This window comes from Camelus ferus, chromosome 3, assembly GCF_009834535.1.
Source record: "Camelus ferus isolate YT-003-E chromosome 3, BCGSAC_Cfer_1.0, whole genome shotgun sequence".
In the NCBI taxonomy this organism is placed as follows: Eukaryota; Metazoa; Chordata; class Mammalia; order Artiodactyla; family Camelidae; genus Camelus; species Camelus ferus.
Genome location: NC_045698.1, coordinates 111,597,259 through 111,625,089, shown reverse-complemented (window position 1 = coordinate 111,625,089; position 27,831 = coordinate 111,597,259). Strand labels below are relative to the sequence as shown.

Below are 27,831 nucleotides of genomic sequence, written 5' to 3'. Positions count from 1 at the left end.
GGACCCTTTGGACTTCACATTCACAAAGACGTCACATACAGACGGTGGCTCTATCTCCAAATGAGGCTACACACCCACTCACAGGTACACAGAGAGGATTGGAAGCCGTCCATCATTCAATGTGAATTTTAAAATCATACCACATTTACAACCTTGCTTTGACATTTCTTCATTTTTTTTTTAAATGTATTGGGAGCCTTAAATAATGGAAGTGGCCAGGCTCTCTCTCAACCCTGAAGAGGCCTGTGTGTGTGTCTGTGTGTGTGTGTTTTTTTGTGTTTGTCCTCCAGTGCATTTTCATAACTGGATTGGATGTAACATGCTCAGTTAATTAAGGAATACATTTTTATTACCAACAACACTACTGGTTATATCTTGATCTCCATAAGGATCTGGCCAACTGGGGAGACCAGTGTGAACTGGCTCATAACTGGAGGGGAACAGAAGATGTTGTGCAGTCAACACATCTGCTTTGCGTGTTTGCACTTTGTTTATCATAAAATGGGCGATAATGATAAGGATGTGTAGGAAGCACAGTGTTAATGATAGTGCCAGTGGAGAGTGTGAACAAAAGCCTTGACTTCTGAGCAAGAGCTCGATATAAATTAAACCTCAGATTTGTTCAGACTTTAGGTTTTATAGCTACACATTTATGGCTATTAGAAAGACCTTTGGTGTTGAAATTTCTGCAAGAATAATTTCATCACTTCAAGTGTGAAACTCCCTAGTCACTGATTCCAACATTTCCCACTGAAGCAATTGCTTTATAATATTGTTTTTGTTGATGTGACCATTTTATTACAGAACAATGTGTGTTACATAATGTACACGACTTATAGCCACATATTTATTAATACACAGAAGGGTAACGATCAGTTGTGGCTCAGGAGGTGTCTGAATATTGTCTGAAGATAAACGCTGAAATTTCAATAGTTGCATTTTTTTTTATGTGTATTTTCAATTTAGGGCAAATTTCCCTGTTTTGCATTGATGGTAGTGATGTACAGCTTCCTTTTAAGTGTTAGCTAAAAAGGGAGTAAATGTACAGAAAAATATCAAATAAATAAAAATGCAGTGGTCGGCTTGGTTTAAGGCAAAAAATATGGAGATGCTCTACAAGTGACCCAGGTTTTGGGAACAATGGGCCATGTAATAGGAAGGAAGAAGATGTTGACTCTGCGTTGGGTTTCTGATAGTGAGGACGGCTGCACAGCCATCCTGGTGACCAGTGCCACACGCATGCAAGGCTGCGGCCTGATGCCCCAGGAGCATGCTTTTGCACGTGACACTAATTGGCCCACACAGGAGTGAAGCCACGACCCTCCCCTCATTAGCCACATGCTCAGACCAGCTGAGCTAGCTCGCTCTGGGTCACTGGGGTCCCATGTAGGAAATTACCATTCCAGTGCCCTGTGGTCCTCTTGTAACCCCAACTAATGAATGTCCCACGGAGCCTAATGTCATTCCTGGGGGAGCACACGGGTCTCCCAGCAGTAAAGAACTTGACAATAGGCTGAAGTTTTAACTCAGAGAGAACCAACGGAGGAGGCACAGAGAACTCAGGAAGCCTGGGAACAACCTTTCAAACGTGTGTGTGCAAGAAAAAAAGGATGGCAACAACGTTCTGCTGCGTGCATCTGTTTGCCAGGCCCGGTCTCAGGACGTGAGATGCAAGCACAGGGAAGTGAGGAAAGATGCTGAGAATCACAGAGCAAGCTTAGCATAGCATAAATGACATTAAGTGCCGGCCGTCTGGGCGGGCGCTCTCTGTCGCTAACCCTAGGAGGTAGTTGGTATTATTCTATTTTAGAGACCAGAAAACTGAGGCTCAGAAGTAACCAGTAAAAGCATCTAAGATAGTGGGCCCCTCCTAGGATTGCCAGATTCTGGAAATTAATACATCATCATGTTGAAAGGAAATTTTACAAGACAGACAGCCTGTCAAACGTTTCCACTTGGGCCCCCTTTTAGATCTCAGGAGAAAGACTGCAGGCCTTCAGGGAATCTTTATTTTCCTGCTGCTTTGGCACAGCCATAGTTGAAAGCCTTGAGAAGAGTTTTTTGTGTTGTTTTGTTTTGAATAAGATGAATTTACAGTCAAGGCCTAGGGAAAGCCTTCTTCCCAGGCGTTGGAGAACACTGCAAAGGTAAGGACGGCAGACGTTCTAAATGCATTCTGAAGACCTGGAAAAAGACCATAGTCACTCCACCTGCTTTTTAGCAAGACTATTGGACTGATCCCCCTTCCAGGGCCAAACTAACCGCTGGGTGAAACACCAAGTGGGCCTCACCTGGCAGCCACCCTCCCCAGAGCCACAGCTGGCCCACCGCCTTGGGGGCGCCCACCACCCTGGTCCTTTCTGAGAGCCAGAAAGCCCCGTGTGTGTGTTCACTTCCAGCCAAAGAACAGTCAAATGAGAAGGGACTAGAGACGCTTGACACAAACCAAAAGCCCGAATTTAACTGAGCCCTCTGGTTTCTGATTAGTCCAGGAATGACTCAGCTTGCCCTCAAAGCTTCCTTCTCAACGCCTGAGAAATTTAGTATTTTTAAGGTGCAACTGGTTAACCAACGTACGCGTCAGAGACAGAATCCCAAATTTGCCATTTATTAGCAGAGAGATGCTGGCCCGTTATTTAACCTCTGTTTCAGTTCTGTCACGTACACATTGGGGATAAAATCTTCCCCTCACCGTGGCTGTGTCTGAACAAAGTAATGTGTGTAACACGCTTGGCACGGCTGTAATGCTTGAGAGCGACAGGATTTCTTACTGCATGCTCTGCCCTCTACCGCTTCACACAGCGCAATTGAGCAAAACGTGGTGCAAGCTGTCACGGTCCAAAAAGGCATGAAATAAAGCTCTTTATTATAATCTTACTTTCAGTTACTCACTTGAAGACCAGCGCCTAATTATTTCACATGCTGTATCCCGCTTCACCGTAGGCGGCTGGGAAATCATTGTTTGACACAGAGAGGGGAAGGGCTCTGGGAGGGCTTGACCTGAAGCGCCGCCAGGAGACTTACTAGCACTGCCCACCCACTCCTGCCCCCGGTGCCCAGCCTCAAACAACACAGTCTTCTGTGTCTATTAGAAATTTTCCTCGGATTCAAGAGCGTATTTGCTTGCAGTCTTGGAGTGGAGGCTTAATTCTGATCATGGAATCGTAAGAGAACTGCAGCCTTTCACAGATGGGCTCTCCGCCCTCGACACTGGGGGAAATTGAATTGTTTCCAAAAGTGAGGCAGCGGCTGAGAAGTAAGGGCACCAAGACAGTTCTCCTGGAGTAATCCCCTGCCAGCAGGTGGGAAGAGGCCGAGGGGCGCTGACAGTGTTCTGAGGAGAAATGAAGAACCCCACATACGAGAACAGCAAGCCAGTTCCCTAAAACGGTGGACACGGAGCAGTCTCTCTTCCTCACCCTTCCCCCAGCACAGTCACCAGCTGATTGCCCTCAGTCAGGCTTCCTAAGATTCACATTAGGTAAATTCATTATTGGTAAGAAACGTTTATATTGCCACTTGAGTAGATAATAGTTTGTTTTCCCTTGATTATCTCAGTCCAGACCGGTGAGCATTTTATAATAAATTGTAGCAGGGACTGGAGATCTGGAGACTCGGGTCCTTCCGGGACTCCAGTTAGGCAGTTCTCTTTAAGACACTGCCACCTAGTGGTCACTGAGCAGACTGAAGTACGCTTCATTCACATCCAAGGAGAGAACCGGGTTGGGCAAAGTACATTTTTTTTTTCCTTGCCACTCCTACCCAGGAAGTGTAGGGAGAGTGACATAAGATATATCTCATTGCACTGGCCTCCACTCCCTGCCAATATTTAAACATCACTGTACATTTTAAATGTCAAGCTAGCTGACTCTTCTGCTTTTTTTGATTAATGAGGATTTTTCATTTAATCACAAGTCTTTGTGATACAGGACAACCAGGGCCAGAACTGGAACACGTGGGTCTTGCCTCCCTTTCCTCCACTGCGGTGGTTAGAAATTTCCTGTGTGTTGGCTAAGCCCAACTTAATGTATTCTTTGAAAGTGGGGAATTGGGTCTTGACAGTTAACTCGAGGTTTCCCTCTCTGAGGATCAATGTCATTGTTACTTGTCCACCTTACCCAGGTGACTCCGGGCTGGAAGCACACAGAGGAAATCATGTGATCAATGTCGCAAATCTTTGGGCAGTTCAACTTCCTGTTACGTGCACAGAGGGAAGCTGGTGGCAAGTCCAGGTACTCCGGGAAGCATGTGAGGATCAATCAGTCAGTTGTGGTGAAATCCTCCCAGGGGAGCAGAGTCAGTCTCAGCGGTGAGCAGAGTGGATCACTGCCAGTGAGCTATTAGGCAGAATAAAGTCACAGGGCAGTTACCATTGCTGCGCGCTTAGAAGAGAGAATTCACAATGTGGCCCGAATTCCTTTTCTAAGCGTGGACTTCAAATAAACTTAGAAGAACAAAGCAGTCTCAAGGATAGTGATCTAGATGTGTGTGCTTTGGTAAAGGAAAGACTCGAGGTTACAAGATGAGACTGCAGGAAGCTTGAGACAGTTTAACTCTCCAGGTCAGCATCTTCACTTGGTAACAGACTCCCCTGCCTCCTCCCCCCACCCCCACCTGCCACCCCCAATCAGCAGAGACAAAGCAGGCAGTACATTAATACAATCATATTTATTACAGTTTCCAGACTCCCATAAGACACATACCTAAAGCAGAACGTTGCAAACTGATGTTACTAGCAGCAACCCTCCCTAAACAGGAAGGGTTTAGGTGAATTTAACAATTAGGAGTAATTTCAAGACAAGATTAAAAGTCATGGTTTTTCTTTTAGCAGCTGGTATATGAATAGTGAAATTATAAATACATAGAGTCATTCAGGTTTAGCCTTGTCTAAAAAACATTAATAAGTCACGGCACAGAGGGGTGTCCCCAGGGTTTCCAAACACAAAGCTAATGTCTTTAGATGTCAGTGTGAAATAAGCAAATCACTTTTTAAGACATCACTTACTGTCTGCTTTACTGTCAGGACAACAGAGAAAGAACTGGACAGCTGCCCTACAACTTAGCTCACCCATAAGTCAGCCAGATAATCGTTGTTTAATAATACCCCTTGATTTTTTTTTAAACATTTTCCCCCACAGCTCTAAAAACATAACACGAGACATAACATCAGACATTTGCTCCAAAAGACTAAAAATCAAAAGCAATTGCAATGCACTGGGAATAGCTTTTATAGCTTTCCTGAGGGACGGTTCCTATCTTTTCAGAGAATGTCTTTAAAGAAGCACTAACTCTGGTAGCTTATCAAACTACTTTTTATCCTAAATAAGTAAAAGGCCAACTGAAGGTCTCAGGTGTACTTATTTCCCTTCCTAGCTCTCCAAATCATCCAAAGCCACTTCTTGACAAAGTCTTCATTTTTATTAGAAGAGTGCAAGAGAACTTACAAACATCTGAAAAACACTCAAAACACTGAGAACAGAGGAGGCTCAACCCTTCCTCAGAGCCCCAGAAACTGTGACAGGAACCCCAAAGGCTTATCTTAAAAATCCATCAATTCAATTTGCCAGAAAGTAATGACAGGTTACCCACCTTTGCAACACAGGCCCAGATAACATTTTCTTGCTTTACAATCACTAAGAAAAGCCTTCTGGGAGTAACTGCCCAGGAAAACACAGGCTGATGAACAGAAGCTACTGAAAAACGGGACAGCTGCATTCTTTATCTGGCACAAGAAAAGAAAAATTCAAACAGTTGCAAAACCATTATATTCATACCAAGATACTCTTAGATGAATCCTGACCTCCCCACAGCAACCATTTCATTCATAAAAAATACACAAAGGATTGGAAAGCTTTGGGGCAGCACCAGTGACAGCAAGCTGTCTTTGAATAATTTTAATTTTTTCCTACAGGCAAAATTATGAGGAAATTTAAAGAAGTAACTTACAGAACAGATTCCATCTCATGATTTTGCCCACGCCAGCTGCCATGTCAGCAATACAAACAGAAATACGAAAATCCACTCTGCATCAAGCTAGGTTTCTATTTTTTCTCCAGGGGCAGGAGCAGTATGCCTAGGTTTCTGTAAGGCTTCCGAGATTAAGGGCAGCTCAGCTCACGGCCTGACAATCTCTAAAGGTTGTCCTGGGCTATTTCCCCATTTGATCCACCAACGCCTCGAGCAAGGACTACTACGCACCTAGACTTTAACGCTAACGGTTTCTGAGCTTGCTGACTTGACACGCACCATGCACAGAGAGCAAGGAACCAACTGGTCCAAGGCCACCTGCCTTAGACGCTGCTACTCTGCCTAACCATCTCACAAGTGGCCCACCTCTGTCATAAATGGTCTCCGAAAGGAAGCAGCAATGCCTCTCAACACTGGCGCAAACTCAAGTGCAGGCTCTCCTGCCGAACAGCAGAACCATCGCTGTGCACAAAGAATGGCCCAGGAAATCGCGCTGGCGGTGAGGCCACACCTTCCCTTTGTCGATCCCACGTTACCACCTAACAAAGCCAGACACCCCAGAGAAGACCTCAACATGCGCACAGGGCTGCCCTGTGAACTGTCCTGACAACGCGCTCCCACCGCCAGAGGTGGCTGTGAAGGACCAAGGGTGAATGTTCACAAATAAGTGCTACACCTACTCAGTGTGCCAAACCCAAATCCCTGGAGAGTACGAGGCTCCGGTTTTGCTGTATTTCGGCAGCGTGGGGGCCCCTCGGTGAGTCGGTGGCAGGCCTCCCGGGACCTACCGTTCTGCTGTTACTTCCCTCTTTTCTGCCTTCTCCTGAGGAAAACTTCAGTTATTTCCAAAGCAACTTATTAGCATGTCCTAGATGATCACATTTTTGAGCAGCATACACACTACTAGGACTTATTTTTCTTTCCTTTTGGAAAATTTCTCCAATAATCAAGAAAAGGCAATAATTAAAAAAAAAAACAAAACACAACTTCCCTGGGGAAAAAAAATTGATCATCATGCTTCATACAAAACAGCACATTTACTACACAGTACTCATTCCAGAATCACCGTCCAAACCAAAGAAATAAGTAGGGGCACACGGGCACATACACTAGATCACATAGACTTTTAAAATAATTTTCAGAGCCGGAATTGTTAAGTTGGGCAGAAAAGCAGTAAATCGATCCTTACGTAGATATGTGAAAATTATATGCAAACGAGAAAACCAGCATGTGTTTAAAATAAATCAGATTAGATTTACTCAGGCACTGCTAGGATAAGTGGAAATTGATTATATTCCTTTTGAATCCAAATTTCTACTTTATTGGGAAAAATATAGTAACCATTACAGCTTCTAGGTGACGGACAAGAGGGCAGACAGTTGGGACAGCCAAACAGGGAAGGCTGGTAAGGAGGTAGAGGCAAGGGTGATTAAACAAACAGCTACTAATTGGGAAACGGAGGTTCTAGATACGCCATTCAGAAGAGACCTAGACTGGCAGATTCCAAAAGCGACTGTTCGCTTGCTGTTTGTAACCTAGAACCTGTCTAAATGTTCAGTGCCTCTAATCTGGTTCTGAAGAATGTATCTTAAATAAATTCTGAAATAAAAACAAAAAAACAGCTCCCACGGAGCCCCCTTTGGGGATGTGTCATTTTCAGATGCGCATCCTTCCTTTGGCACTGCCAGGTAAACCTCTCCCAGAGTGCGGGGGTGGGGGTGGGGTTCCCCTCTCACAGTGACCAGAAAGGGGCGGGGCCTGGGATGCGGGAACAGCAAAGAAACGTTACTTTCCTTTTACTGCAGACGTTCTTCGGAGAACTTCCACTGTTCCTTAGGGGAAAGGAAGGGAGTACGGAAAAGAGTTCCTGAAGTATCACTGCCTTCTGATGACACCGAGATCGTAACTTTGACCCCGACAGAGGTTACACTCTTGTATCATACAGCACCTGCCTTGCTCATGAGACACAGCACTTCTGCCATGCTATGAAACAGAGTAAAAATCACTCATGGCACTGAAAGATGTTTAGAGACGTTAACATGCCTTCCCCCAAACTCCCTTTCCCAGTGCCCCTGTGAGGTAGGTGTCTGATGGGGAAAAACAGAGGCACAGAGGGGCTAGTCTGCTCTCCTTTCACTGTGTGGTGAGCCGGGGCCCGGCCCGCAGAAGGACCAGGCGTCCCGGCTCCCTGAACTTTATTCAGCCACTTCTCAGAAGGCTTACCTAAGTGACACAACAAATACAGCAGAGGAAGTTTTCTTTTCAAACGTTTTAACAGGTTAGCTATTTCTTATTCTCACTTTGAACGTAAGTTATCTAAAATGAAACCAAATATAAACTAACAAAAGGTCAATACTGCCTAACAGTCTGTGTCAAAATGTAGCCTATTTTACACGGATGGCTGAATAAACATATGATTCAAGTAGAAGTCGTAGCAGGTGGTCTGGTGTTCCGATTACTCAAGCCAGGCTGAGTAAAGTGTCCCTCGCAGACACCACTGTTGTACTTGGTGAGAAACTCTTTGGCCTGACATAAAGGAATAAAATTCCACCCCTGTTTCATGGAAAACTATCCTGAAAGATACTCCAGGCAGGGCCAGCCCTGCCTGGAAAGGGGACTCTCAGCCACACGATGTGTGTATTACTGAGTTCCTACAGAACTCTTTGAAGCCAGACATGAAGGTCACGGTGTCCTGCCATAAAGCTCACAGGACAGGTCACACTATGTACAGAGGGGGCAATACACAGGGTACATGCACTAGCACCATGCCACAGGAGTCAAAGAGGACAAGAGCAGCTTAGAGTCCCATCTGGTACCCCATCTGCAGAAGCTCCCTCTGGCCAGGGGAAGACCAGTGGGTCCTGTATTCCTTCCCGTAATGAGGAGAGGGATAAAGACAGAGCATTCATTGCTGGCTGCTTTGTGCATACCACCTATCCCAATTCTGCTCTTACAGAAACTGGTAGCATTCTTAGATCTTACAGATACTAAAAGATAACAAATTACATTTCTTGATCAAGAGAGAATGGTAGAATGGCGCAAAGCAAAATTCAAAGGTCAGTTACAAGATGTGCTGCAGGGCTCAGGGCAGTTTATACTGCTATTTATTCCTAGAAACAAACTCATGAGTGCTCAGGGCACTAGCTTTTAGAAATGAGATCATTTTTGAGGTGACACCATGCTGTAGTGTCTGTGGAGTGAATTCAATGCATACCATGTCCCCTAATTAAAGATCTTACTATATTTGGTTTGAGTGTCTGAAGGCCATGACACCAAATCAGACACAAGCACCTCTGCACAGCTTTGGCCTTGGCATTAATGCAAACACCCAGCCACTCTTCCAAGGCCTACCTCCCCTTCATGGAGCTCGTCTCCCAGAGGGCCCCAGCCTGGCTCTACGCTCTGCACATGCAGGACCAGAGGGAATCATTCCAACTCAGAGTTTCATTGGGATACTAGGATACAGCATAGCAGCGGTTCATGCACCTTATGTCTAAAAACCAAAGCTCAGGTGAAGCCCAGCTGGTTACTGTGCAAGATGAACCAGCAGGACATTCTCTCCTCGAATGAAAATCTGATTTATGTGTCGAGTGAATACCTGCTGGTAATCCACTTTGGGCTTTCGCTTTTTCTTACGGGGCTGGCCCCGGGAGAGGGTGGTGGCCCTGGAAAAGGTACCTCCCACACTCGACCCTTCTGTCCGTGTAGTCCTCCCTGACAGCTCTGACCTGGACTCCTCCCTTGCAGATGCCTGCAGGGAAGAAGGGACGGAGCGGGAACGCCTGCGTGAACCCCGGTCAGTGTCTCCTCTTCCCCACACCGAAGCCACCTTCCAAGTGGACGTCTGGGAGTATCTGGACAGAGTGGAGTCTTCAACTGCAGACTTAGAATCAGCTTCCTTCTTGGAGGAATCCTGCAGTTTCAGTCGATCAAACAGCTACAAGGAAAGCAATGATAAATATCAGACTTCTGTTTCAACATCCCTCTTTCAGCACATAGAAAAGACCAGGTCCCTTAATCACGCTCTGTGGGCTCTCTGCTCTGCAATTTTTTAAAAGCTAGTCATGAGTCTTCTATTCCTAGCCATGACTCAGGTAAATCATAAGTATGTCAAGAGAAAAGATACTCACTTTTTTATGATATAAAACTGAAAGACTTTTAAGCCTCAGAAGAGGTAACTTATTGCTCAGACAATATGCAGGTAAGAAACATGGATGCATTTTAGGTTCGCTGGGGGCATGAGAAGGGAGACTAATGAAGACGCTGGTCCAGGCATAGCCGGTTGACAGCAACAGGACTTTCCCACTAGGGAACCCCGGTCCCTGGCTCAGGGACCTTAATTCCTAAGCGTGAAGGCATGCTGGGTACTCAGGAAGTCGAGGGAACGGCTTACCCTGGTAAGGGTCAGTGAGGAGTCCCGTTCATATGCTTTGCCTAGAACAGGCTTTCGGTAGGTCTCATCCACATCAGTAAGTGCCTAGAGGAAAACAGCCCAAAGGGGAAAAATCAGGCCAAGTTAAAAATATTATTTTTACAGCTTTCAGGAAAAAGTTTAAAAGGCAGAATAACATCTAATTGTAGCAGAACTAAACTTAACAGGTGACTCAGCTCTTGGGCAGAAAAAAATGGTAATATCGGGCACCCTGAGTGGGAATTCCAAGCTGCTTTAACCACATAAGATGGGTTTCTCTTATATTGAGGGGCCTTCACAAATGCAAGGTAGAGGTTCTTAAATTTCTGGGAGCATGAATATCTAGGAAGCTTATTAAAATTCAGATCCAAGGTTACTCTCCTACACATTCTGATTCAATTGGTCTGGGGTGAATCCTAGGAACTGTCTGTTATAACCAGAAACCCCATGGTTCTGATGCAGGACAACCTCAGACCACACTTTAAGAAACACTAGTCTATTCCTTCTTTTTCCTTTTCAGTTTCTATGTCTTATGACAGCAATTGATACACATTGATGAAGGTTACACACAGAGTTGCTGGTGAATTCTTGCTGTTGAGAGACCAACAAATGAGATCATGTATGAGAAATTACTTTGAGAAGTATGAATCACCCTACAAATACAAGCTCATAGTATTAACACTACCACCACTGTCATCAAATAGATTCTCTTAAGCCTTTCCCTTCAAAGGTAAAATTATAATAATAAAGTATTTTTCTCCTTCATTTTAGAAATGAGAAAACTGAGGCTTAGAGAAGTGTGCCTAGAGTCACACAGCCACCACGTTGTAAAGCTAGGATTCAAATCCAGGATTTCTAACACCATAACGGTTGAAAACATGGTCTCAAAGGCCAGAAAGAACCTGGGATAAAGTCATGGTCCTCCCACTTACTAAAAGTGTGCTCTGGGATCAATCTTCCAAAATCGCTAGCCTCAATTTCTTCACTTGTGAAATGGAAGAGTGACAGACCTACGCTCACCCACTGAGATAATATATATGAAGCCTTCAGCACACAGCACACAGCACACAGCACAGGCTCAGTGAGCATTAGCAACTACTGTTGTTATCATCAAGAGGAATGCACAGACGGGGACAGAGCACAAGGAAAAGAAAAATTAGCAATGGAAGATCATATGGAAAGAAACACTAGACAGCCCTGGTGGCTCCCATTTTAACTGTCTCATATTACAGTTGTGGTACGATATACCCCTTCTCTCCTACAAATGTCTAGTAAACAGACAGTAAGCCTCTAGGACGCCGGGGCACGTGGTACACTCCTTCATAAGGAAACACTATGCCAAGTGTCCTGCTTATTAATATGCCTGCTTCACCTCTATCCTCATCTGTCTTTCCAAAATCTGTAGAGTGAAAGTTCCTTTCTGAAATTACTGTACTTAGCACCGTGCCCAGCCGAAGTAGGAAGTCAATAAATATTTAATTCAAATGAAGGATAGTTGGTAGGAAATCAATACCAAATTACTAAACGACAAAATAAGTTTAAAATCCCTTAAGGCTAGATTTCTCAACTCTGATACTAATAATATTTTGGACCAGATAATTCTTTGCTGTTGGGGGGCTGTCTTGTGTATTGCAGGATGTGCAGCAACAGCCCTGGCCTCTATCCTCTAGATGCCAGCAGCACCCCATCCCATAGTCGTGACAATCAAAAAAATGTCCCTAGACATTCCCAAACATGCCTGGGAAGGAGGAATGGGCAAAAACACCCTAGTTAAAAGCCCGTGACTTTAGGAAAGGCAATAAAAACACTTTTTTGTTGTTGCCCATGAGAGTGCAAAGATTCTAGTTCTTCTGGGAAGTTATTCTGGAGGTTTTCCTGAATAAGGGCCTTTAGATACATAAAAGATTTAATCCCTAGGAGGTTCTGCAGCCCCTTGAGGAAGGCTTAATTACCATATTCCAGAACTTGTCAAACGCAACGAGGAAGCCTGTACAGACGCCCCGAAGTCCCTTGAAAGTGCGGATGTGAACATTCACCTTCACCCCCTCCCGGATACAACGATGGAGTTCACCCAGAGGGCTGCCTTCATGCACTGAAACAAGAAGGAGGGTCAGCACAGCATGAACATCTGCTCTCACGCCCAGAATTAACAACCAAGACCACCCAGCCATCTCCAGCAACGCAAGGCGACACGTCGCAGTGGCAACCTCACCGTGGGAGCAAGAAGGCCCGATGGGCAACGTGGTTAGTACAGGCCACGCACCCTGAAACGAGACAAGATTCCCCGGAACGTGGGGAACTCAGCTGTACGGCCATCACCCAGATATTTCACAAACTCTATGTTCTAGATTCTATAACGTCACTGATTCTAAGAGACACCATTGTTTAAAAATTTGGGGGGGGCAAAAAGGAAATACTATATTAAACGCACACTTCAGCAGTTAGGTTCTTCTCAGTTTTATGCTTTGTTGAGACAATTTTTCTCAGATAAATCCCATGAACGGCAAGCAAGCTTGAGCTTTCCAAAGAACTAAAAACCGTGGTCATATGTTTAAAGGAAATGAACCGTGTGCCTCATCTGCCCTTCAACACATGCAGTCATCTAAGAGAGAATGGCCCTTTGGCGCCCCAGTCTGAGCTACTCCATGCATGAGCTCTCTGGGGCCACCAGTGTTTCAGTGTCCATCATCGCTGCACTAGGAGGAGCAGGCCTGACTGTATTCCAAGCCTCGCTGGTGAAAGGCACCTGCTGAGCATCTTACTCTTAGGAGATTGCTGATAAGCATCACGTAAAAAGAACAGTATGACGATTCATGGGACAAAGGCTGGGATTATAAACTGCAGCTTTTTCTATGATGGATACTTGTTTTCAAAGCTTGGGAGCAAGGATGAATTTTATTTTTATTATTTCATGTTAACTTAACCTTCACAATATGCTAGCTATACTACAGAAAACCTCCCTAAAGAAAACCACATACAGACAACACACTCACAAATACACAGTCGCAGTCTTTTTGCAAGTTTGCAAGGCAAAATTCTTTGGAGATTATTGCCACTGATAGTAAACAAACAAAAGTTTTCTGTTTCGTTTCTAGTAACATAACAGAGAACAACTTCTGGGAAGTTATTCTGGAGGTTTTCCTGAATAAGGGCCTTTAGATACATAAAAGATTTAATTTTCAATCTGCGTAACTAAGGTTGGTTACTCTTAACCTCCTTATGCCTCACTCATGAGTTGGTTTATAAATGATGGCAGTGATAAATTAATAAAAGAAAATATTCTTGGATTAAGTTAGCAGATGAGAAGTAGGAGCTTGTCAGACTGAAGATTCAGCAGGAAGACACAGTTGGAGGCAGAGTGACAGAAACAGTGGCCTTGGAAAAAGAAATGAGAATCTAGTCTGACCTCCATCATCTCTCTCTCCTCCAGCCATATTTTAAAATTCTTTGAACCTCTGATATAGAAAGGTGTGTGTATGTACATATATCCAGACACGTGCTGTAGACAGTGTTCAATCAAGCATTGTAAACAATTTTTAGGTCATTATAACTAGTTGTGTGACCTTGGTGAGCAACTTTTTTTCTGCAAGTCCAAGTTTCCTCATTCATAAAATGAGGTTAGACTAGTTAACTTCTAGATTCACGTAAGGACTAAGTCTCTTTAATTCTATTTCTTAGAAACTAATCACAATGCCTAGATTACCCCCTCTCCACATACACATGCACTGCTCCCCCACCCCGCCACCATACACATATATATTTCCACAGAGTAGAAAGACTACTTTGTTCCTAACTTGGAAGAAACAGGGGCACTACTTCTCCCCACGCAGCCCCAAATCAGAGAGAAAGGACAAGAATCTTAACAACAGTCTCTTATTCTAATTAAACAAACGGCAAACTCAGATTTTCAACCTTCACGTCTATACCTTTGACTTTTCATTTTCAAAGATTTGATAAGGTGTTATTCCAGGGAGTATTTCTCTCCTTATATGATCAAAACTACAATGCTAGTACCACCTACCAGAGCAAAACGCCAAGAGAAAAATGAGCCCCACACTCTGAATCAGGAGGCACATTCTGAAGCTCTTCCCAGCAGTCTCCGTGACAAACCCCAAATAGATATGAGCCAGGCTTCCAAAGCTTAGTATGACAAAAATATACATTTTTTGCCCTCATTTTGCATATGTGTGTGTATATATGCCTTATTTTTGAAGAAGTTATTTTTGAAGAAGTTATTCTTCCAAATTCCATCTCCACTGTCATTACTCTTGGGCCACACCTTTCCAAATCCAGGCCATTTTAAACCCCTCTTGTTTCCCCCTGTTAGTAGCCATCACAAAGTTCAGACAGTAGGTTCTCAATAATCAAGACCTGCCTTTTCTTTTCTCTTCCCACAACCAACAGTACAGTTCAGAGCCTCATCAGATGATGGGTTCACTTCCAGGGTCTCCTAGCTCCCCACCCCTCCCACATCAATGTCATCATCATCACTGTCACCAACATTACCACCAGTTACCAAGCCCTCAGTACGCGGCCAGGCGCTGTGTAAGTTAACTTATAAACGCATCATTTTACTTAATCCTCACAACTCGAACACACAGGTACTACTGTTTCACCTCATTTAACAGATGAGGAAAATGAGGCTCAGAAAGGTTTAAATAGTTCGCTCCAGGGTACTTAGTTACCTAGTAAACTGCTGAGCCAACAGTCTATTCCAGCAGGTTATACTGCATTGTGACCTGGGGCTTTTAATTATGACAGTCTAAAACTAGTAATAACCACAGCCACCACCCACAGCAATCACGGTTGCATTTAATACTCTTGATGAGAATTGCCCTACATGCTAGGGGACATCGTAATTGTTAGCCTTTAAATGTTAACTAATTTAAATGTCACAGCTACAGCTAGGTTCTCTTATTGCCCTCACTTCACCTATGAGGAAACTGAGGCCCCAGGGAGTTGAGGTAACTTGCCTAAAGCAAAACAGCTGGGAAGTGGAGGAGCCAGTCTTCAAACCAAGGCAATCAACCCCGAGTCTGTGATCTACTCTGCCTCCCCAAATACACGTTACCCCTAGAAACTCGGCTATTAGAAACATTTGCCGTACAAAGGCTTCTGCTTACAAATATACACCATGGTTCCACTCTATCATAACAAAGTCAAGGAGAAACTCTCTGGTCTTCAAAGCATTCTGGCAACAAATCCCTCTCTGGACCCAGATTCACTCCTCATTGCTCTGGACACAAACCACATATGTAGCAACCTCCACCCACCAAAAAGCAGCAAGGAAACATCAGTACTCTTCCTCTCCTGAGACTAGCATAATCGTTAAGCACATTGGACAATCCAGGACTCACTGCAGGCTAACTAGTTATGTGATGCGAGGCAAGTAACTGAGCTCAGTGAGCCTCAGTTTCCTTGTTTATCAAGTAGTATCCGAGGGTACAATGAGATATAATGCATTTAAAGAGCTTAACACTGTGTATAGCACATATTGGCTCAATAACAGTAGCTATAATTACCAATAAAATTACCGTGAACTGACTACAAAGGGACATGAGGAAACTCTGCGATCATGGATGTGTTCTGTGTGTTGCTTGTGGTGGTGATATTGCAACTCTACACTTGTCAAAAATCACTTTAAAAGAATGAATCTGGTTATAGTAAATTATACCTCAATAGCCTGATTTTTATATAATTACTGTTGTCGTCAACCTTAACTTCAAGATCTAAAGCTGACCTCTTATATGAACTCTTCTTGAATAAATCTAATCCTCACCCATGCTTCTGTTTTTGCTTTCTGAAGGTCACCAACTCTTTGTGGTACCTACTCGTCTCTACCATGTACACCCAACTGTTTCCAGGAGTGTGATTAAAATTTTCAGTGCCTAGGGCACATTCTGCAACTTAGGTTCCTGGCATATATTTCACTGTGGCCTTCACATTTCGTCATACTAGCAATAGAGCCAAGTGTTCCACAGGTAAAGCCAAAATCATCCACCACATAGAAATATTTTTCTCTTAAAAATCTTGGAAGCAAAGCAATAATTGTCAAAATGAAAATAAGATGTTACAATCTGAGACCTAGGGTGCATTTCAAAGATCTGATAGTGGCAAAAAATATGGGCAAAATAAGGTCGCCCCAAATGCTCTTAATTTAGGAACATGCATAATTTATCTTTGTGCCACTGCTGAGCAAGCAACCTGGGGTAGCTTAGGGATGCTCCGGCACAGTAAGTCACCCTAACAGCATTCAGCTTTTCAGGATGTTTCTCTTAATAAACACATTTCTAGGAACGAAAGAAAATACTCCTTTGCTTAGCACAACTCTCCATTCCAAAGGAGTGATTTAATAATGCCACAGTTCAGCCATCAGGATACAGATGCTTTGAATGGCTAAGTAGGTCATTGTGTTCACGGGGGAGATGTCAGAACTGCTTGCCAGATGACAAAAGATATAACCCTGGGCTGTTTTTATTCCATTTACACAAGACCTAACTCGCACATTAGCAGCCTCTGCTGTTTACAGCTTTACTCTAAGGATCTATTAGGAGGCTGCAAGAAATTCCCTTGTGCCATTTACACCTTCAGAACTGAAATTAACCTGTGCATATGGTAATATGAGCCTGACAGACAGACAAGTCCTGTACCTAGCCTGGCAGAGCGGCTATAAAACAGTGTCTGTTTCAGCGGCATTTTGTGCCTGCTGCACTCCAGCACTTGTGACTTGCTAATGTAAATATATGTATATCAAGATCCTGCAGCCCTCCTCCTGCTTACAGCACCAAGAACGAGCTGTCACTTAAAGTGCAGGGGTCAAAGAGATTATGTTCCCTGTGCTATATGAATAGATCTTACACACCATCCCATCATCCCCAAACCTCACTGATCACTCTCCCTCTCCTAAAACCGGTTGTGCCTCCCCCTCCCCTACCGTGTGTGGTCCCAAGACCTCTTTATCGCCTGCCTCTGCAAACCCTCTCTGTGATGTCTGGTTTCCAGGCCCAACACCTCTCCAGACCCTCCAACACTCCGGCAGATCCTTTCCACAGGCTATTCATCACCTCTGTAGCCACTTCAGTGGACCCCAACACCTTCACGAACCTGCACATGTTATCCACGCAGACTCTCGCCAAGGCTATTTATTACCTCTACAGCCTTACCACTTCCCTCCACGGCTCGTGCAGACCCTTCATTACTCAGACGACCCTCCCCACGCCCCCATCACGCACATTACTCCAGCAGAACCTCCCCACCGTCGCTGACTATCTGTTCAGCCCTCACTAGACCCTCCCCCTGCCACACGCAGACCCGCGCCAAGCCGCTATCCCCCGGCGCGCGCCCGCCCCCTACACCCCCGCCCCGGCCACCACCTTCCGGACTGCCGCCCGGGACAGCCCCCCACCCCCGCCCGCCCGCGGGACTCACAGGGCATTCTCGTGAGCACGTTGCGCGGCTTCTTCCTGCTCCGACCCGGACCCCGCCGCCGCGCCCCGGAGGCCCCGTCCCCGTCCTCCTTGACCACCATGAGGCGGCGGAGGCGCTGGATGCGCTCGGGGTCCGGGACGGGGGCGTCCTGGCGGCGGCGGGTCCTGCCCGAGGGCCCGGCGGCGGCGGCGGTGGCTGGAGCCCCCGAGCCCGCGGCCGCGCCCCGCGCCCGCCCGCGCCCGCCGCCCCGGACTCCGGTCCTGAGGAAGCTCTCGTACTGGGCCAGGTTGTTGAAACAGGGCGCATTGGGGTAGGGGATGGGAGGCAGGCGGGGCGCGTACAGGGCCAGCAGCGGGTCGAAGCTGTCAGAGCTGACATCCAGACGCGGGCTGGGCGGCCGCGCGGGGCTCCCGGCGCGAGCCGACCTCGCCCCCCGATCCCGCTCCTCCATGTTTGAAAGGCCCGCAAGCCGAGGCCGATGGGAAGGAGCGGGGCCGCCAGAGGGCGGCACTGCGCAGCCGCGGCGTGGGGTCGCACTGCGCCGGCGTGGCCGCCTGAGGGCAGCATGCGCCCGCGCTCTGTGCCGCCGTGGGCGTGGCGCACCGCCTCAGCGGCCCGGGGGCCGGTGCACCTGCCTTAACGGGATATTTCCCCATCTATGTCATTATTATTTGGGGTGTTCGTTAATAGTCATGATTCCCCGACTGTCATTCTAACAAGCTCCCCAGGCGTTTCTCTGCTCTCTGGAACGGCAGTCTGCTCGAGCTGGCGGGAAGCTGTGGGAAGAACTCTGGCAAATACTATTCCAATTTGCATGAAAGCAAGATAATCATGCTTAGTTAGCCCCTCTGGGTCTTTACATTCTCATCTGAAATATGGTAGAATTGTCCGAAGAATGAAAATATAACTGCATGTAAAGAGCATAATAAATGCTCTATGAATGTTAGCTTATACTAAAGTGTACAATGAAACTGAAGGACGGGTGGATCATAGTCCTCAATTTCCTACACCGTATGCAAAAAGAAATCTACACCTACACCAGAAAGACGCTAGTATTAAGGAAAATCCACTATCACTGGTTTTCTAAGCATTGCCGTACACCTGGAGGAAACCAGGATCCTGCAGTTGGAGGACAGGTTGATGGAGGTTTTACAAAACCTGGTTGTACTTCAGGGCCTCTGTTCAGCAAAACATTTTTTGTGTTTTGATATTGAAATGATAGTCTGTACCAAAGGCCCAGACATTATCCCCTCACCCAGCAGAGCCAAGATGTTTCCATTTACCTGCAGGCCACACAAATCACCTTCCTAACCGCCACCACTCCCCCAAATTGCTATCAACTGGTATTAATTCTATACAAGTTGCTTTTTAAGATTTGGAAAGGAAACCTGAAAGAATTCTATTCTCTACCTTAGACAGCAGGATGAAAATTAATATGCAACTGTGAAGTATACTTTAGGATGAATACATGCTGCAAAATAAAGATAAAAACCATCCAATAATGCTTCTAATAGCACTACATAATAGGTTTAATTATGGCATAAATATTAAACCTAGGCTTATTCCTTTGCTCAAAACCCCCTGCCCCAACACAAACCTCAAGCCTGCTAACTGCTGGGGATTCAAGGAATACGTGCATGCCCCTCCACCGTACAGCAAAATCGAGTGATAGCCCCTGTAATATCACACAGCACCCACAGAAAGCACAAACCTTCCTTGGGTGGTTGTCTTGAAAATGTGCATTAATACTTATTTGTATTTGTTTTGCTTTAAAATTCTGTAAATTTACTTGCCATTTACTTACATTTGCCAATCAAGTGCTACATTCTCACTGCCTTACTTGGCCTATCCCTGTGTATCTAGGTATACTGGTCTAGGTGTATCACAGTCTAGGTATTAGACTATTTGGGCCTTGTTACCTGAAGTGTGATATACTGAAGACCATATACGTCAAAAGCCTTTGAACCCCCAAATCATGGGGAGAGGTTGGAACTAGCGTTTTAAACAAGGATTTCAAGTAAATTTTTTGCATCCAGAAGTCTGTGAACCACCGCTGTGATGACAGATGTGATCCTGGCTTATGTAAAAACACACACGGAAGTTGGACTCATACTGCATTTGTATGAAAAAAGAGAAAAATTAGGCCAAGGGAGTTGAAACCTTTATTTTTTTTCTCTCAAAGAAATTTTATCAATGACCAAACATGAGCCATGCCTCCTATTCCTGTGGAGCGAAGAGAAGGGGAAGGGAAAAAAAGGCATGGACAGATGGGGTGTCAATTAGTGAGGGATGAGACCAGCCGTTGCCCCGTCAAAAATACATTTTCTCCTTGGCTGTAAATTCTACAATGCAAGACCAGGCACTGGGATGTGGGCTGTCTCTTAATTAATTCTTTACAGAGCCAAATTAATCTTTTCCCTCTAAAATATGGAATGTGGGCAAGAGGAAATGTGGGTTCTCTCACCTCCCATCTCCACCGCCTCCCCTCTTCAGAGGCCAAAAGCTTGGCAACACGCAATTCCTGCTGCTCCCCACCCAGCTCCGCTGGCAGGTGAACTATTAGGACTCCTTTGACAGCTGCCATTGTGCCCCCGAGGGGAATGTTGGCCCCTCTACTCTCCAGTTCAAATGCCACTGTTCTGATGATATAGGCCACCTGAGAATCTTTTTCAGGAAGTCCAACAGGAAGGTGACTTTTTAAAACTGAAGTATCCTGAGGACACAGAGTAAATGTTTCTTCCTCCACATTCATTGTCACGTTTCTCTCTCATATAGACACATAATTCTATTTCTTCTTAGAAAGAGGTAAGTGGCCTTGGAATCACTGCCCCTGGCAAGAGGCTGAGGATGCTGACAGCACCACAAAATCAATCTACGGGATGTTTACACAAGGACATCCAAACTACGACTCATTTGTTCAGCCCAAGTAGCCAACCTGGAGACTGGCACAAAACCCCGAGTTTGCCCTGGAATTCCTGGATTCATGGCCATTAGGCAGGCAACAACCCATATTAACCCCATGTCTGCCAAAGATAAATGCAAGCGGATGGGTGGGAAAGGTGAGGTTATCAAGGGCACGGGGTTCTCCAGTTAAGAACAGGTGGGCGAAAGTAAAGCTTGGGCTCATCTTCTATCACAGGTGAAAAGAGCTTCACGGGTTTTTATAAGACTTATGCCACAATCTAAAAATGATTCATTCTGCAAGGGATAAAATAGTTCTTGCTTTATAAAAATAGTACCACGATTTTTAAAAAAATGCACTTCTATCAAAGGAACCACGTTTCGACACCGCAAAAAAGGTGTTCTACTTAAGACAGAACATGATACACCACCCACACCCATCCCTTCTTTCCCCATTCCCCTCCCAACCAGAGTCACGCCACTCCCAGGACACTGTTCTGGGTGGCACAGATGCCAGGGCCGCCTACGGCCAGGAGATTTGGGGGGGCCCTGCATGGTCGAGCAAAACCAGGACTGAAAAGTAAAGGGTCAGCTGTCTTCATCCAGGATCTCTGGATGCTCCTTCCAGAAAGCGTCCCCGATGACGTCGCAGTGTAAGGGCGCCGGCTTTGTCCTGGTCCGGGTCACCAACTTCTGTTCTCCTTCCACTTCTGCTGGCAGCTTAACTTCTTTTGTCGTGACTTCATCCACCTACATGTGTAATTAAAATGTTGACACTGTTAAGTAGAGAGTGGGTTTGGGAGAGAAAAGGGAGATGTGGGTGTAGCTGGCTTTTTTACTTTATATACTTCTGACATACTATTTTTCACGCATACAGATACACACACACGTATCTCACCATACATGAATTTCTTTACAACTAAAAATACTTTAAAAGTCATGTTGCTATATCCTGAAAGGAGATCTTAAGAACAAAGGAGGGATTTCATGCTCCTTGTTGGCAATAATCATAGAATTAAAGACATTTCTGGGGGAGGGAAGTATAGCTCAGTGGTAGAATGTGTGCTTGGTGTGCACAAGGTCCTCAGTTCAATCCCCAGGGCCTCTGTTAAGGGGAGAAAAAAAAGATATTTCTGCTCTCCCATCTGCATTAAGAAGTATCCAAGACTGTGCCAAAGAACAAATATGTTTAAAAATTACTAATAAAAGAGCTGAAGTTGCCAGTGGGATACCTAGCTCTCAGGGTACCCCTTAATACTTGAAAACATTCATCTCAGAAGAAACTACTTTAGACAGAAGGAAATAAATTTACAGACATTATTATGCCCAGGAGCTGGCAGAGAGAAAATACTGGTAGAATTAAAAATTTAGGTCAACGCATAGGCTTATTACAGAATATTACGTATGAATGTCTGGGGAATCTCTTGAACATTCTGCAAGGGACAGAACCCTCATAAACGACATCAGTGCCTCAGATTACAATTCTCACAGGATGGATGGACCATTTAATGGAATTATCCAGTGTGGGAGAAAGTATTTTTTAAATGTTCTCTGAATGCAAAAATCCTCACAGCTGCACTGTACCTGTTTCAAGGGGTTTGATTAGATGTGGGGAGAGCTTATGACACAGAAAAATAAGTGTCCTAATTTCTAAAATTCTGTGATTCTACTTACAGAAGGGGAGAGTTGAGGTCACAAAGTTCACTGACAAACAGACAAAGCAAGCATCCAAAATAATAATCTAGAGCGTCTCGTTTTAGAAAGGGTCTAATTCGTGCTAGCAACTGGAGTCACATCAGCAAACAGGCAGCAGGCAAGACAGAGCCTGGGACGGGCACAGGCTGCTTCTGACCCCCATCGCCTTCGTACATAGCAGCATTACCTTCTGCCACAGCAACACAGTCCCCTTTCTATACATCACGGGCTCGTTATTGTAGTTGATGTTGAATTCAGAAAATAAAATCTCATTCTTGTCTGCTGTGACAGTTCCCTGAAGAAAAGAAAACAGACAGAAAGAGCTTTGTAGGTCTTCCCTCCCCCTTGACCCCATCTATCCATCCCAGTCTCTATCGAAAGTTCCACAAACAGATCAAGAGGTGGAAGCGTTTTATCGAACGCTGCATAGATATTAATTTTCATTTTAAGAGCAGTTCAAATCTTACTTAAATGTCAAAATTCCTAAAATTCTCCTAAAATCACTGGCTTTAAAAGTCACCACTGTGATGGGGTGAGAGGAACGAACAGGAAGAGTATCGATTCTGTATGAGATACTTCATGCATATCTTCTTCTTTGACCCTCACAACCATCTCCATTTTGGAGATGAGAGTTATGAAGCTCAGAAAGAGAATATAAATTGCCCAAGACTGAATGTGCTCTTATTCTTACAAGAATCAAAATCTAAACTCGGCGTTCCCAAACTGGCCAGGTCCATCAGCCTTCCTGTTATTGCTATATATACGTCTTCACCATTATTGTTAACAATGACGACCATTTACTGAGTCATTATAATGTACCAGGCACTGTATTAGGAGCTGTTACAACACATCATCTCATTTCAGATCCGTTATCCTACAAGTACCATGGTCATCTAATAACAAAAGCCAGTGTTTATTAAGTCCCTGCAGTGTGCTTTGTACTCGCCTATGTGTTTTACATTCATCATGCCATTTAATTCTCACCATAAACCTGTGAGGTAGGAACTATTATTTTCCACATTTTACCTATAAAGAACTGAGGCAAAGAGGATAAAATTAAATGGAAGTATCTGAGAACAATTATTTGACCCCCAGAGCCTGAACACCTAGTTATACATAGGGGTCAAAAACCTAAGAAATGCCAGGCTTACAGCAGGGAATGGGACTGAAGAGGCCAGGTGGGACTGACAAAACAGAAGAGTTCATGCCCTAGATAAAGAGGGCAGCCGATACCCAGGTCCAGGCAAGCATTACCACGTGGGAGTGCACAGCCAGTGTCACCGATTCCACTTTCCAGCTGAGGACACTGAAACTCAGGGAGAAGTAGTAGCTTATCCACAGTCACAAAGCAAGCAAGCAGCAGAGCTGCTTCAGGTGTGATCTTAAATCCTTTTGAAACAAAGCTATAAAAATTTGGAGCTTAAAAGGAAGGCAAGATATCATGGGGGAGTGTACAATAAACTGTCCCCAGTTAAGTATTAATGCAGTAAGACCTTTATACCTGTAATCTCCTTTGGGCTTGTACTGGTGTTAGTCCAGACTGCTGTACAAGTGCCCAGAAAACTGTATTATAAAGGTTATTGATGTGACCTGTAAGGAAAACAGAATAGCACTGGGTACGTATACAGAATCTGTTCAGTATTCACCCTTCGAAGAGTCCTGGAGCCCTGCCTGTCTCCTCTTTAAAGAGACTTTAGAGACATTTAGTTACTTGCCCAAAGCCATATACACTGAACATGAGGGGAAGTGGTCAAGCAGAAAAAAACCTGATTTCTTAACAGTTTTATCCTGTCATTTCAGTTGTGCTTTACACAAATCTGTTATATTGTGCATTAAGCCAAGGAATACTTTCAAAGTTACTTGATTTATATTATTCCCATCTCTTTCCCAGTTCTTTTGGCAAAATCAAGACACACCAAAGGGGTCTCACAAACATTTCAATATAGTCATGTACACAAGGGCCACGACACGCACTGAGGCCAGCACAAACACACATGTGTAAAGCAAAGCAGGTGACCCCAGAGGAACAGGAGGGAATGGTACAGACCCTGACACACTGGCTCCTGGGTTCATGTATTATGTGTCTATAAAGGCCACAGTCACTGCACAGGTTCTGTCCATTACTCAGTGGGAATAGACCTAGGATTGACAGGTCTTCTGATTTTTCCAAAAAAAGCTAGATATAGGGAGTATTTACTTAAAATCTCCCAATTTTTCAAGTATTTTCAACTAATTAAAAAAACTTGAAGTACTGCATTCCAAACAAAATACACATGAGCCAAAACAGTGTAAGACCACCACCTCTAATACATGGAATTAGCGGTTTAATTACATCTGTTAATTTGGTTTCACTTACAATCTGCTTGCCGCCAGCTGAGGTAGTCCTTTAATGTCTGGTTGCTAGGATACACCACGACTCTTCCATCAAAGCCGGGGGGATACAGAAGGGGCTGGTCCCCAAAGTAATTCCGCCAATAAAAGACATAGCTGGAGGCGAACTGTGAGACCACGAGAGTCATGAACTTACTTGCAAAAGGCACGTTGGGTGGAGCAAGAAAAGAGAAAATACATGACATTAACTCAACACCATGACAGGGTCTGTGAGTGTAACGGAGAGATTACACAAAGTGTCCAGCAAACCAAGAGATAAGATGCATTGGGCCAAGAAAAACTCTTAATAGTTCAGTTACACATCTGAAATGCAGCTTGTCTCTCCTTTTAGTCCTGTAAGTAATCTGCTAATACCAAACTTTTCTCTGTAGGGTGTGATGTGAACTTATGGTTAAAGAAGGTTTTTTTCCCCTCAGTCTTGGGAGGGAAGCCATTGTTTTAAAAACTTACCAATTCACTATATGATTTGTTTCCTGGGAGTTTCATTATACTGCCAAGGCAAATATCAGATCTATTTTGTACTGCGGTTCTCCTTAAATTAAAAGTTTAGTCTCTGTATCTAGTCTTAATGTTCAATGCCAGATCAATCTAGAAGCTAAGGTGATGAGGAATGGAGGGAAAGAATCAGATAAAGAGGCATACAGAAGGCCCAGATACCAGATGGAAGTACAACAGTCTACCATATTATACACATACATCCTGCAGTTGCAAATACTGCAGTCTTTTAGTCTGTGATTAAGATAAGCAGAAACCAAATGCTGGTAGGAAATATTCTGAAGGAGGTACACCACAGAATTTTACCTGGCTCTTCTTTTAAACCAGTTACTTTTCCGCTTGAACACAAAGCTGTACTCATCACTCTGTCCATATGCAATCACAATATCCTCCAGTTCTTCCATTACAGTTTGGGCACACTTGGTCATTAGGTGCAGAGCACGGCTGTCATTAGGTTTTGCGAAGTTGTGCTTCTCAGCAAACCTTCGTAGGGGAAAGAGAAGAGGGAAAAAGGACATGGATGGAAGAGAGTTGGTCATTAACACCACAGATCAAAGGGAGTGTTAAAAGAGGAAGATACTGCAAAAGTGCTGAGTTCAGAAATTCCACTAGCCACAACCTGATCCCTTTTGTTAAGTACTCAAGTTTTTTTCTTGCTCTGACCAACTGAGAAAAAGGGAGATAAATGCTGTTTTCATTCTCCATGCTGTGAAGTGGGGACAAAGTGTCTTTACTTCATAGGATGGTCCTGAAGATAATCAGGGAGACAACAAATACAACTATGCCCAGCTCCTTGGAAGTGTTCAATACATGTTAATTACAATAATCATTATTAAAGTAGCACTTTTTAAAATTTATTTACTTTTTTTTTTCATGGAGGTACTGGGGATTGAACCCAGGACCTCGTGCTTGCTAGGCATGCGCTCTACCACTGAGCTATACCCTCCCCCTCTAAAGTAGCACTTTTTAAGAATTAAATGCCCATCTTTTTGTTAACACCTTTTTTCCCCTGGCTCTTTCCCCCTCCTGAATCTAGTCCACGCAGCCTGATAGTGATAACGAAACAAAAACATACTATACAGTGCTGCTCACAGCAAGGCCTAAACAGGCCGCTGAACAGCCATTCCTCAAAAACCCAACAAAATAGTTTGGCAATTGGCTGAAGAGCTGAAATAATGCGCCCAAAAGTGACATCTTCTACCAGAGCCTTGTTAACGGGCACCTCAGGTCTGCTCCTCACCAGGTGAGCACCCCGTTTCATTTAACTACCCTGACCAGCTCAGGTTCGAACACAGTGCAGCCAGCACAAAGGGTGATGCTCAATGCCGCGCGCTCATTGGCTGCCGCGTTACCCCGGTAACCATGAACTGTGACCGGAGCTGTTGGATTTCTGCAAAGTGCTGGTGCGCCACGAAGCCCCGACCCGAGGTCGCTCACCGATGGAAATTCCTGCCATCCAGCCGCACCACCACCCAACAGTGGGCCAGGCAGGTATCGTCAGCCTCGAAGTTCCGCACGTATTCGAACTTGCTCTTTGCCATGGTCGCTCCCAATTTCAGAAACCGTCTCAGAATGACGGAAGTGGTGGCCAAGCTATCGCGAACCTTCAGTTTGCAAGCGGCCCTCATTTCCCCCACGGAAAGGAAAGGACGAAGAAGCCCCGCCCTCGGAAGTTCCTGTGTCTTTTTTCAAGACCGCTCTAGCCGTAGTGGAGGCCAGTATTTCTCTCGCCTCTCCTTGTAGTTCCTAATCGACTTTCCGGGTTGGAAGGAGAGTTCCATTCTTTGCACTACCCGTGGCTGCTCGCCTTTCTCCTAACGTTCTGCAACAAATCACTTTCACGAAGCCTAAAAAAATCCTTTCTGGCCAAGTTTGAAGGTTTAATTGTGTGTGTGTGTTTTTTTTTTCCTTTCTAAATTACATGTGTTAATTTGTTGTAGAAAATGTGGAATATACCGAAAAAATGTAATTAAGAAAATTAACACTTTTGAGTCTCCCCTATCCCCGTGGAAGCATTGTTCCCTCCAGTGTCCTTTTGTATATATATGTTTACACAGGGAACACACAAGATTGGAATCAGACACCTATGCAGTTTTTATATTTTTTCCATTTACCTTGTTTATTTTCCAATGTCATTAAATATTCCAAAGCATGACTTTAAAAAAATTAAAAAAAAAAAAAAAAACCTCTTATTCCAGCATACAGAGTACTAAATGAACTTATTCAACTTTTTCACAATTAAACAAAGACCCAGTGTTTGCTTTCTTGTTGCTTGGTAGATAATAGTAACAACAAAACCCTAATATTTGTGTGATGTATGATTTATAAAGCTCTTTTGAATTCATTACCTATTTACATTATCTTTTTTAACCCTGGAGAAAATATTATTCAAACAATATAGAAGGATATATGATGAAAAATAAATCTCTCACTGACTCTTAACTCCCTATTTTAGGTGATCACTGTTACCAGTTTCTTGTATATCCATCCAGAGAGAGATACATATGTTTTGTTTCTGGGCAAATTATGCTCTGAGACTGAGA

The 27,831-nt window shown here is 44.4% G+C and overlaps 2 protein-coding genes and 1 non-coding gene across 14 annotated transcripts in view; all 3 read right to left on the bottom strand.

Annotated features, from left to right (window-relative positions):
• LSM11 (LSM11, U7 small nuclear RNA associated) overlaps window positions 1–18,284 on the bottom strand; it is a 770,814-nt gene extending 752,530 nt beyond the window's left edge. For 7 of the 11 annotated variants that reach the window (XR_004318853.1, XR_004318856.1, XR_004318855.1 and 4 more), the window contains exons 1-4: window positions 17,807–18,284; window positions 12,331–12,470; window positions 10,361–10,444; window positions 9,696–9,904 (exon numbers count right to left, since the gene is read on the bottom strand). Coding sequence is in view for 4 of the 11 variants with exons in the window: in XM_032477208.1 (XP_032333099.1) it covers window positions 9,696–9,904; window positions 10,361–10,444; window positions 12,331–12,470; window positions 17,807–18,257 (884 nt within the window). In the remaining 7 variants the exon portion in view is untranslated. Of the gene's footprint in view, window positions 1–2,849; window positions 4,338–4,653; window positions 9,905–10,360; window positions 10,445–12,330; window positions 12,471–17,806 lie in introns of those variants that run through there. The other 4 variants (XR_004318852.1, XM_032477209.1, XM_032477210.1 and 1 more) reach the window with 4 other exon arrangements.
• A 1,661-nt stretch (window positions 18,285–19,945) lies between these two features.
• THG1L (tRNA-histidine guanylyltransferase 1 like) lies at window positions 19,946–26,949 on the bottom strand. Of its 2 annotated transcripts, XM_006177962.2 has the most exons (6): window positions 26,726–26,949; window positions 25,595–25,771; window positions 24,759–24,928; window positions 23,904–23,992; window positions 22,590–22,697; window positions 19,946–21,457 (listed from the first exon to the last, which is right to left on the bottom strand). In XM_006177962.2, exons 1-6 carry the CDS (start codon window positions 26,914–26,916, stop codon window positions 21,296–21,298), a joined length of 897 nt encoding a protein of 298 aa, XP_006178024.1. In that variant the 5' UTR covers window positions 26,917–26,949; the 3' UTR covers window positions 19,946–21,295. The 2 variants fall into 2 exon arrangements, with proteins under 2 accessions (XP_006178024.1, XP_032333102.1); XM_032477211.1 differs by lacking the exon at window positions 26,726–26,949 and having other exon boundaries at window positions 24,759–24,837; window positions 25,599–25,661.
• Window positions 26,163–26,234, bottom strand: TRNAA-AGC. Its single transcript has one exon. It is a non-coding gene; the product is annotated as a tRNA-Ala (tRNA).
• Window positions 26,950–27,831: the final 882 nt, after the last annotated feature.

Coding starts and splice junctions, on each gene's coding strand:
- THG1L (XM_006177962.2), bottom strand. CDS start 26,916: ATGAGGGCCGCTTGCAAACTGAAGGTTCGCGATAGCTTGGCCACCACT. Junction 25,772..26,725: donor GATGGCAGGAATTTCCATCG/GTGAGCGACCTC, acceptor TCCCCTACGAAG/GTTTGCTGAGAAGCACAACT. Junction 22,698..23,903: donor AAGCCCAAAGGAGATTACAG/GTATAAAGGTCT, acceptor TCTTTTCTTCAG/GGAACTGTCACAGCAGACAA.